This window comes from Neolamprologus multifasciatus, chromosome 16 (assembly GCF_963576455.1).
Source record: "Neolamprologus multifasciatus chromosome 16, fNeoMul1.2, whole genome shotgun sequence".
NCBI lineage: Eukaryota > Metazoa > Chordata > Actinopteri > Cichliformes > Cichlidae > Neolamprologus > Neolamprologus multifasciatus.
The window spans coordinates 18,993,036-19,005,363 of NC_140454.1; the positions used below are offsets into that span (position 1 = coordinate 18,993,036).

General features: G+C 39.2%; 1 protein-coding gene across 1 annotated transcript; it reads left to right on the forward strand.

Annotated features, from left to right (window-relative positions):
* Positions 1–254: 254 nt before the first annotated feature.
* Positions 255–11,166, forward strand: LOC146500679 (acetylcholine receptor subunit alpha). Its single transcript, XM_085135744.1, has 9 exons — positions 255–543; positions 3,029–3,171; positions 3,274–3,318; positions 6,052–6,161; positions 6,563–6,758; positions 8,010–8,247; positions 9,924–10,147; positions 10,360–10,596; positions 10,696–11,166. The coding sequence occupies exons 1-9, from the start codon at positions 501–503 to the stop codon at positions 10,822–10,824; spliced, it is 1,365 nt and encodes a 454-aa protein (XP_084991870.1). The 5' UTR covers positions 255–500; the 3' UTR covers positions 10,825–11,166.
* Positions 11,167–12,328: the final 1,162 nt, after the last annotated feature.

A 12,328-nucleotide genomic window follows, 5' to 3' on the forward strand; every position in this document is an offset into this window, starting at 1 on the left:
TGAACCAATTAAAATCATCTGTCACACTTGAATTTATTTTTGTTTTTTTTGTCCTGTGGCACAAACTCATAAAGACAGATTTATCAATGTGGAGACATCATTTTGATTTACACAGGTCTGTAGATAAGGATTTCAAAGCTTCAATAACAGATTATTAGAAAGAGAAAACGCACAGAGCAAGCATGCTCCATGTCTTTGCACCTAGAGGTTGTGTGTGGCCAAGTTCATGATACGATATTTCAGGGGTGGATTACTGTGGAATGTTGATCTTATATGTTGTGTCCCTCTCAAATAACAAGCGTTGGCAGGCAGTCTCTCACATCCACTGTGCGACAATAACAACCAGGCTGCCAGTGGAGAGCTTGAAGGTTGTACAGTAAGTCATTTGCCAGCGCTAAAAGAATCTTTTACGTGGTTCAACGCATTTTAATTCTCGAGTCATCGACAGGCAACATGTCGAAGATGGATCTTAGTTTGGATGCCTGAGTTTACTCGCAACAATGAATGTTGTGATTTTTATTTTTCATCTAGTCACCCTAACAGGTAAGAAATTGTTCTAAACTAAAGAAAATGTGTGCTTGATAACTTTTGACATAGTGTACTCACCTTTTTTACATTAATTAAATGTTTCAGACATCAGTTATAATTATACATAAATAAAAATACAAATAAATTCTTCATTAATTATATTTACAGAAACTTTTCTGAGGTCAGTGTAAACTGATCCAATTCACAGAACACAACTAATGAGCAAATTTAAGCTTTGTACAAACTGGCTCTCTTGCGACGCCAAGTACAGTGAGGCTTTTTCTTCTGCGTTTCAACCCTTCATCTGCCTGTCACCACATGAAGTCATCTGCATAATTATAGACAGGCAATTCCTTAGTTTACTGTGTTGAATGTCCCGAGAATCATTCAAGCATTCAAACCACATGTTGCTGTAAAATGGCCTTCATTTCAAGGTCATGGGAAACGAAAGGAGGTCCTGCTTTGGCTTGTGACAGATGCGTAATGGAAAATGGAAAAATAATATCTCTGTTAACAACCCACACAGTGGAGCCATCACATGTTTCAATGAAGTGTTGCCAAAATTAAACTCTCTGCACATACACACCGTTTGTTGTGTTTACACTACAGGCAGTCCCTATGTCTCCAGGACACAAATATTTTGACAAAAACAAAGCCAAAATGCAGAAGCAGTGCGTAAAAAAAATAAAGTAATATTGAAGTGTCATGATCAGGCTGTGTGCAGGCAGGAGAGGACCCAAACGCAAACTCACGGGAAAACAGGACTGAACTCAAAATACAGCTTTATTGCTGACAGAGGATAAAGGCGATACAAAATAATATGAAACTAAACTGGGAAGTACTAAGGAACTGACTCACAAGGAAACACACAGAGGGGCACACAGTCATGAGGGAGAAGGCGACACAGAACTGAGGGAGACGCAGACATAAATACACAAAGGGTTAATGAGGGAAGTGGGAGCACACGGGGAACACAGGTGACGCTGATAATCATAACAAGACACGGCAGGAGTAAATGCAACACTGACGGGAGACTTTCAAAGTAAAACAGGAAGTACACAGAGGTTCAGACAGGAGGAGAGAGAGCACAGACATAACGGGCTGGGGAAAACATTAAATGAAACACAAGGAGGGGAAACGAGGGCTCACAGATACACAGAGGGGCACACGGGGGGTAATCAAATAAGGAACATCTTTAACAGAACCTAGGAACCACGGCATAAGGAACAAAATACAAATATACAAGAAAACTAAGAATGCAGGACCATGACACAAAGATTCAGTGCCCGAGATGTCCAGAGCCTGTCCTAACCTCCTCACCACTCCACCATTGTATTTAACAGTTGGAGGATGTTTGTGCTGATATGCTGTGTTGAGTTTTTTCTCAGTGTGATGCAGTGCATTACTGCCAGACATCTCCACACTAGCCTTCTATGTTGTCCCAGAGGTCTTGTAGTTTGTTCAGATGCAACTCTGCAAACCTTGGCTCTGCTGTCATGTTCCTTTTCTTCCCTCCTGGCAAACCTTCCAAACAAGCAACTGTTAATTTGTACTGTTGTGAACTTGAAAATGAAATTGACCGTGCACAGGCCAGTAGAGCTCTCTGTGCATTGCAAAGTCTAACTTTGGGATGAATTTGCTGGGACATCAACTCATGGGAAGATTGTTCTTCCACTTGCAAACAATCTTTCTCACTATTAAATGGTGGATGATTGGCATGGGCCTTATAACCTCTCCCAGATTGATGGGCAGCAACAATTCCTTCGCAATTCCTTAATCCAGTGCTGATTTTTGCTCCTTAGCATTCTATTAAAACACACTTGAATGTCCCAGAACAGCAAAATGCCCAAACTTATGCTTTTATATAGGCGCTCACACTTGCTGATGATTAGTTAACCAACTGCATTTTACTAGCAGCACCCGGCTGCTACCTACCCTTTTAATTCCTATGAAACCAGTCACGGTATAATTCGTTTTTTACTCACAAATTTTGCATTTTTATTCAACTTTTGTTAAATAAATAACAGAACAGTATATTTCTCCATGTCTGTAGTTCATCTGAGGTAATATTTAAATAACTTCAAGACCTGCTAAGGAAAAAAAAATGTCCACATACAAAAACCCTTCGAACTAAAAGGTATACTTTCTTTTTACAGTCTGCATGTATACGTTTTATTTATATATCAAGTAAAAGTCTATTTTACATTGTAAAATTTCATGTCAGCACTTTAAGAGTTATGCAGCACACATACTATAGATACTACACACCATGGAAACAAGAGTTTATTTTCACACTGCCGTGTACTAATTTTACAAACATGTTGCACCTACATTATCACGTCTGTTTTCCAGTCACACTAATTTAGGTCACCCTAAGTGTCAGGTGTTCTTAAAAACCATCTGATTTTCCAGCACTCAAGGAGAGCTACCAAGAGTGGTGTCACTGTTTAAATGACTCCAGACGTAACTCATCACAAAGCAACTATGTTGTCTGTTTCAGGCACGGCCTGGGGCTCCTTGGAAGAAACACTTCTATTTAAAACCCTTTTCACTGGTTACAATAAGGTTGTCCGTCCTGTCAGTCATTTCAAGGACAAAGTGAACGTTACTGTGGGTCTTCAGCTCATTCAGCTCATCAGTGTGGTGAGGTCTTAGTTCGCAGTATATCACCTGTCACAAGATTCACTGTTGTCACACAATGCTAATCTCTGTATGTGTAACACAACACATTTTTTGGATCCACAGGATGAGGTTAACCAGATTGTCACCAGCAATGTGCGACTGAAACAGGTTTGTTAATTTTTTTGTTGTGTTATAGTGTATGAAGGAGAAGGAAGGTATTCCTCTATAGTCAGTTCTGGCATCGACAAAAAGGCCAAACTCAGTCAAATATTAGGCTGCACTGACTTTCTTTTGATAACAATTCTTCCTTTAATTCATTGATAGGTGATTTTTGCCAAATAATCCCAGGGTTTTATACTATTTTAGATTTTATACTATTACTTCCTCTAGCATTGTTCAAAAAAGACAGATTAACCAAAAAAATCTGAAAAAGAAAAGACCATGAGGTAAATAATTAATCACAAATCACAAGCGAAACCACAAGTTAAAGTGGTGGTGGTGGTGGTGTGTGTGTGTGTGTGGGGGGGGGGGGGGGTCCTGACAGCTGCTGTAGCAGTGTGGAAGAGGACGAAAAAAGAGACACGAATCTATTTTAAAAAAATTACTGTGACCTTTTAATTTTCTGAGGCTTACTGTTCTTTGGGGATTTAACTGAATTACAGTTCAGCTTAAACTGATGTCTCAGTTCAATGTAACCTTACAATAACTGACCATGAACACCACAGTCTTCACTGTACCAGCTCAACATAGCATGATCGTAAACTTAACCACAATACTGCAAACTAACCAGTTTTTCATGCACTAAATTGCATTAGTATTTTCATGCAATCTGAATTCGAATTATTATATCCTGTCAGCTTGAAGAAACACAGTGCTAGAGTAGCACAGAGTAGCTGGTACTCCTCTACAACACTGCAAATTTTGGTATCAATCTGATTCTTTTGGAGAGTTGGAATATAAATGTGCCTGTCTCTAAAACCCTTTGGATCAGTTTCTGTTGTTTAAATTATGGTACTTGTTTGGGGTACATTATATTTTTTGTTTCCAAAAAAATAATTAATTAACCCAGGACAATGGGCTACATACTGACCTTAAAAGAAACAAAGTATCAGACTAGTATCGATGCAATACCATAACCAGCATTGGTATCAATACTATGGGTATTTTGATAGACCCATCTACCTCTAGTAGCTCTACAGGGTTAGGGCAAATCCACCACTTCCTTTCAAACCAGGGCCACAGCTATATTTTAGCTACCAAAGCAAATACAAGGAGGTTTTTCCCAGCTGGCTGGGATTTTTCCCTACCGACACATGGTCGCCACAGGGACACTGATGGTCTGTAGGGCTGCTGACCACTAACCACTAACAACCGATAGCGGAATACAAATTTTTCCCTCAGGACAGGTTCCCTATAGCCTGTTCACTGACCAGTCTATAGGCCTGTGCGACTAGAGCTTTATTCACCTGTTCCTACAATGCTTGATTGTCACACATCCGAAAAGACTGGTTAACATCATATGGTTAGCAGTGTTGGGGAGTAACGGAATACATGTACCGCCGTTACGTATTTAAAATACAAAATATGAGTAACTGTATTCCGTTACAGTTACCGTTTAAAAAGGTGGTATTTAGAATACAGTTACTTTGTTGAAATAAATGGATTACACGGCGGTACTTCCCTGTTTCATACTGTGGCGGGTCAGGACTGTTTGGGTTTTGTTTGACAGCTACGTTCTGTAGTTCCAGGTGGCAGCGTTAGGTTGCCATGGTTACAGGGTGACGCTCTCTCTCTGCGTGTTTCCTGGGTGAGCGAGCGCCTGTTGTTGTTGTGCTAAGCTAATAGGCAGAATGCTACCGGTATAGCTCTAAAGAATGTAGCATCATAGGCAGTGTAGTCCGTGCTGCAGGGAGAATGGACTGCCATACACGTTATGTGTCTGTGAGCGAGGGAGGGAGAAAAAGGAAAAGTACGAGCTGTCATCGAGCAAAAACAGGAGCTGGAAGCATGTAAATATAATAATAACCACTGCAGCCAAGAAGAGTGCCTGACGAGCCCAGTTGTAAATAAGCTATTAAGACTCGACTGTACACCGTGTTCGTGTTTTCCTCCAAAAACAATAAGTTCCGTTGGAGCAGCCTTTCAACGCCTCTCTCTGTCTCTCGCTAGCAAAGTTGACCCAGACAACAAAGTAAAGCTAGTTTTCGGCTACGAGCCCGACACAGAACCCACCGTATTAGCCAGAGGTCCCTTTACTACGGTTCGGAGCCGCGGACCTTCAGTAACAGTAATAAATCACAGCAATAGTACATTCATGTAGTTGTAAACAGCATGATAATATATTAAGTAATCCAAAGTATTCAGAATACGTTACTCTCATTGAGTAACGTAACGGAATACGTTACAGAATACATTTTGGGGCATGTATTTTGTATTCTGTAATGGAATACATTTTAAAAGTAACCTGCCCAACACTGATGGTTAGTGATCACGTGTCTGCAAAACCTCAAAAATAGACAGCAATCATTCCCACAAGAACTGCCTGAGAAATAACAAATCATCATTATGTTTGGTCTATAATTAATAACTCGCACTTTTCTAAGGAGTTTATGATGAACTATGATCCAAACACCAAAAATCACAGAACAGTAACTATTGATTCATTACGGATTATTTCAAGATAGTTTGTTGTCCTCCAAGCATTGTGCAAAATACTTTGTCCCTCATTACTTCAGGCTTGCTTCACCATCATTGTGTCCACTTTCAGCATGATGATTATAATTTTCACTCATTAACAGCTTTTGTGATGTTTTCTGTTTTTTCCACTAAATGAACCATTTATACTGGCTGCTATTTTTGAAGTATAAACTATTGTCCTGGCTGTCCCTCTCTGTTTTTCAGAAATGGAAAGATGTGAACTTGCAGTGGAACCCAGAGGATTATGGTGGCATCAAAAAGATCAGAGTACCTTCCAGGGACATTTGGCGTCCTGATCTGGTTCTTTACAACAAGTACGTATTCAAGCTATAACTGGCCAATGCCATTTTTTTTCCCTAAAATAATTTCCTTAATAAAATTATACTTGACTGGAAAATTCTGACTGCAAGAAAACAATCAGCACACTCATCAGTGATATTTTGGATCACACATTTCTATACTGCAGCATGTAGTGTGTGATAGCTTGGATTTCATTGTGCTAAATTTGGCCTCTGTATAGCAGACCCCCCACCCCCCACGCCCGTGCCATATGCTGCATTGACACTCTGCTGTTTTTTTCCCTTGACAACCAGCTCTGCTGCCACAACAACTTGTGCCAACCGCACCCTGTCCTCAAGTGCTGATGTCCCCCTGCGTGAACATTTAACTTATTATCGCCTATGTTGATGCCGCCTGTGCTTGTCTGTACCCGCAGTGCCGACGGTGACTTTGCCATTGTTCATGAGACCAAAGTGCTGCTGGAGTACACTGGGATGATCACATGGAACCCACCCGCCATCTTCAAAAGCTACTGTGAAATTATTGTGTTGCATTTCCCCTTCGACCTCCAGAACTGCAGCATGAAGCTGGGTACCTGGACCTACGATGGGAACTTGGTCGTCATCAATCCCGTAATACATATCACCCCATTCACAGTCTGTTTCATAAAGTTAGTTGAGGAGATTTATGCCACTCTCAACTGCCTCAGTCCAAAAATAAAAATAAAAGTGTACACAAAACCTACAAAATAATGACAAATGACAACTTCTGTTTTGCATGAATTAAGAACTCAAGCTGTCATTTGTACATACACAAAAACGGTGTTGCAACATGTAAATAATTTCGTTTTCTTTATTTACACTGGCAAGGGCTAGGCAAGAAGTTCCCCTTCTAGTCTTTCTGATAAGCTTGTAGACAACTACAGTTTTAGCCAACTAAATTTGAGGAAAAGTCATGAATTGCATATAAAGGATCGACAGAGTGACTATGACATCAGCCATTCATTTATTAACTGCTGTTTTAAAGCCTCAATTTCTGACTTTAACTATGCTTTGCTTAAGAAACCAGATGTACTACTTGGACAAGAGTGTGTAGTTAATCAGCTAGCACTAGCTAACTAGCTTGGTTAGCAAAGTGCACATGATACAAATACAAGCTTAAATTAAAACAAACTGAAACAATCAATCTGTTAGTTTTTTACTACAACAAAATACTGAACAGGCTAAGATGCAACAGACTGAGAAGGTGCTTACTCTGTATGCTCACATTATAGCCACTTATCAATCAGAGCCATGGCTTAAAATACACTCTCTTCGCTATATCTAGCACCCATATTTTACAAATTCAATTGGAAATGGATCGACATTTTAGGTTTTATCAGCTTCTACTGACCACTCAAAGCAATCAGTTAAATGTACTTAATCATGCATTCATATGGTTCTTTATTTAATACCTCCCTAAAGAACCTATTTTCCATGGCTAATCTAGAATCTCTAATTAACCAAGCATGCTTGTGATTGGATGGAGAACCTGAAAATAACCCATTCAGTTACAAGAAGAGCATGCAAACTCCACAGAGAGAGCACAAGTCAGAGTCTGAACCAGGTATTTTCTTGCTGTGAGGCAGCAGGGCTAACCACATCACCACCAAAGACTTAAACCCAGCGAGCAGGATGATAAATTAATGAGATTATTTATCAAGTCAAATGCAGGGTTATTTTCTCAAAAACACTGTTACAATCTGACTTTCTTTGCAACCAGACGAAAAGAATGAAAGCAGATTTAAAGCTTACTGATTATACTTTCTTTATAACTTTCTTTACATTTCTCTAGAAAATTTACATAATAGGAATATTTATCATCATATTCATATTTCCTGACAGGACAGTGACCGCCCAGATCTGAGCCACTTTATGGAAAGCGGAGAATGGGTGATGAAGGATTTCCGTGGCTGGAAGCACCAGGTGTACTACGCCTGCTGCCAAGACACCCCCTACCTGGACATCACCTACCATTTCCTCATGCTGCGGCTTCCTCTGTACTTCATTGTTAATGTCATCATTCCGTGCATGCTCTTTTCCTTCCTCACTGGCCTTGTCTTTTATCTTCCCACGGATTCTGGTATGTTTACACTGAAAAATGTAAACCAAACAATAAAACATCTATCATAGATCATAATATACAGAAAGTTTTAAACACATCCTCTCACTAAAAAGGATATAAACCATAATTCTTATAAGTAATTTGATATACTAATATACATTAATATACTTGAGGAAGTTTCTCACAATCTTGACAAATATAGTACTAGATTTATCTTGAGCTTTGCTTTTGTTGTATGGTTTTCAAATATTTTCAAAGGGAATCATTACCTGCGAGCCAGTACTTCAGCCTCTTTGGAAAAATGGTATGTTGTTTCCTTTCAAGAGGCTGACAGAAAGATTTATGCCACTTTCATGTCTGGAAGAAACAGCCAGTTAGCAAGCTTAGAATAAAGTCTACAAGCTAAGCTATTTATAACATGTCCAAAGGTAACAAACTCCATCTACTAGTACTTGTAAAACCTCAGTAACTTTAAAACCTTAAAATTGCATAGACAATTGCAATTTTCAACTAAAAAAAATATCTGTTTAGAAAAGGAAACATTTAAAATGTTATTTAATCGCGTTTTTCAAATCTGTTTAAGTACATTTGCTTGAGCTTCAGACAAAGCCAGCTCTTTTACTGTTTCCTGTGTATGTGTACATATATGCAAACGATTTAAATTGTCAAAATTAGACCAGGGCCACTATTTGGCTTTCCTATTATGATATCAACTAAAACCGTGTTGGAAAAATCTGTGTCTCTACACTGGCTTTTTCAGGAACTGCACAGCTTATGTGCACATCTGGCCATGTTCCCAGTGTGTCGGTCTGCTTCATTACCCAGAGTCCCTCTGTGCTGTCATGTCTGAAAGCAGGCCTTTGCTTTAATGTATAATACATCACTTGATCCCTGTTTCTGATATGGCTGCTGACAGGAGGAGGAGATGCTAGTGCCAAAAAAGATGCCCTCCCTGGGATAAATGCTCTTACTGATCAACAACAAAAACAAACCCCAAAAAAAGAACATGTCTCACATTTTACTCATGTGGAATGGTGTCAAAATCTCTTTATACTCCTGGTTTTATGAAAGAGGAAAAAAGTAGCCTATCACCGTTTGGATTTGATTTGCTTATTCGGGTGAACAGTGCAAATGTGCTGCTGTATAAATTCAAATTAAAGTTAGTTGATGGGATTCAGGAAACAGCCCTCCCTTGTGGCAGTTTAATAAGATTGCATGTTCAAGCAGTTTAATCTGCACGACATTTGCACCTATACGTTCATGTTTTTCAGGTCAAGTTATGGTCTAAACATGTTATCAACCCTTCAGAGTATCGGGGATTAGTTATGGCATAAACATGGTGTCCCTACATTTACCATCGTAGTTCCTAAGAATGTAATTACATTATTTTCTTTCTTTTTTCTTTTTATTTGAATTATTTTTAGACTACTGAAGAGGTCAAGAATAGTAAACAAGAGAAAAAAAAAGATCTGATGAACATCTACGTATCATGTGCTGATAAAAACTGCATACTGCGAAATGGAATTTGAACTGAAATAATTTAATAGGCAATTTTATGTTCTTTGATTAATAAGTCCCTATTGTCACATGACCAGAAATATTTACACAACAGCTGACTGTGTTTGAATTTCTACACCTCATGCTGATTTTTACACAAACTAAGAAAGAGTGAAAGTTATAATGGTGTCTTCCAGGTGAGAAGATGACCCTCAGCATCTCTGTCCTGTTGTCTCTGACTGTGTTCCTGCTGGTCATTGTGGAGCTGATCCCGTCTACCTCTAGCGCTGTACCACTCATTGGGAAGTACATGCTCTTCACCATGGTGTTTGTCATTGCATCCATCATCATCACTGTCATTGTAATCAACACCCACCACCGCTCCCCAAGCACTCACACAATGCCAAACTGGGTCCGCAAGGTGAGCACAAGAAAGCAAAAGACTACATTTTGATAGTGGAGCTGAATAACTAAAGGAGTAGATTTGCTCAAGCGAGGCAAGCTTGAGTTTTTCTCCTGCATTATATTGCCATCTAGTGGTAACAGACTTAAAATGTTTGTTTTTTTTCTTCTTTATCCATCTTTTCTGGTATTGTACACTCACTGACACATTTGTCGTCTCCTTCATGATAGGTTTTTATCGAAACCATTCCCAACATCATGTTCTTCTCAACAATGAAACGCCCGGGAAAGGAGAAGCAGATAAAAACCATCTATGGTGCTGATTTTGATATCTCAGATATCTCTGGAAACCAGGCCTCTGCTGTTCCCTACTACTCACCCATCACAAAGAATCCTGATGTGCGCAGTGCCATTGATGGGGTTAAATACATCGCAGAAACCATGAAATCAGATGAGGAATCCAGCAGTGTAACCATCCTTATAATAAAAAATTTTGCTAATATGTTGCTAAAATCCAATCTAGAGTCCTGCAATTGATACATTTTCTCTATTGTTTTTTTTTTCCAGGCTGCTGAAGAGTGGAAGTTTGTGGCCATGGTGTTGGATCACATTCTGCTTTGTGTCTTTATGGCTGTGTGTCTAATTGGCACATTAGCGGTGTTCGCAGGCCGCCTCATTGAGCTGAGTATGCTTTAAAAACCCATCATTTATATTCTACCAGCTACACTTCTCAGGTGATCACATTCACCTTTGTTTTTTGAAGCTCCTGTACAGGCCTGACAGCATTTACAGCTTGTTCTGCCTTTCTCTTGTTGTTTGTTTTTGGAGTGTGAACAATTGTATCCTGTAAGAACATGTAATTTGCAGTATTTTCATATTTATATTCAACATATTTTGACAGAGTTACTTTTTCCCTTGTGTGTATGGACAGGAACATGTGTGCAACTGGACATAAATCTAATGTTGTGTAATATTGTGCAGCTTTGCTTGACATCTTTATACTGTACAGCTGAATAAAATTGTTTTGTCCTGTTACAAGGTGAGATATGACTGAAGGGTAGACTTTATAGCGCAATAAGCAGAAAAACAGATGAAAATTGATAGCCTCCTTCCTGCAGCTCCTTGCATTATTCTGTTCTATTGTCCTGATACAAGAGCACTGGCACGTGCTTCATACCACTAAAAATATGAAAATTCTGACCTACACCTTCCCAGGTAAACATAGAGATTAGGAAAAAAGAATCCAGTTCTAGCTAATGTGCGTAGCAGCACACGGCAGGCTGCCAACTTCTGGAGCACATTTTAATGTCTTTAATATCAAATGGTACATGTTAGAATCATATAAGCTATAATCTAATTATAGCTGGTAATTGTGCCTAAGTTTAAAGCGTGAGGGTCTGATTGATAATCGTGTCACTATTATTAGTCAGACTTATTTTTCTGAAGCACCTCTGCCTTTTGTTTCCCACGTCACTGTTTACACTGTACACCTTATGTCGGCTCTCTATTTGAAATTCAAATATTAATGCAGATTCTGTACCTGCCCACTTTTACTTGTAATGTGCTTTTACATGCTTACTTAGCTCTTGGCTCCTCAGTTCACAGCAGTTATTTGACAGGTGCATGTGACACAGGCATCAGCTAACTTTTTTACTTAACTCACAGGGCACACAGGAGACTAAATTTGTGGTATTTCTGGGTTTTATAGGTTGTATAAAATGTGCACTCCACAGTTAACTCCACAGTTAAGATACTTGGGAGAGTATATCAACATTTTAATTTCCCTGATATACTCCCACATCCCAGATAAATGATACTGCCATGCTTTGTGCTCATTTGAATGTAATTGTTCTCCCCTGTTCTTTGCTTTACAATTTGCTAGTACTGGGTCCACAGCAAGGTGCTGGAAACAATCCTAAGTGATTCTGGTTCATGTTGACATGACAGCGTCACACAGTTGGTGCAGATTTTTCACCTGCATGTTTTTCAGTGTTTTAGCTGACAGGAATGGCTCTCATCTGGTTCAGGGTTCAATGTATTGTGCATTCAGAGACGCTTTTCTACATACCTTGGTTGTTACAAGGGATAGTTTTAGTTATATCTGCCTTCCTGACAGCTTGAACCACACTCACCATTCTGACTAACATGAAACTGCAACAACAGTCTGCATGGCTCTTGACCAAGAATAACAAAAAACACA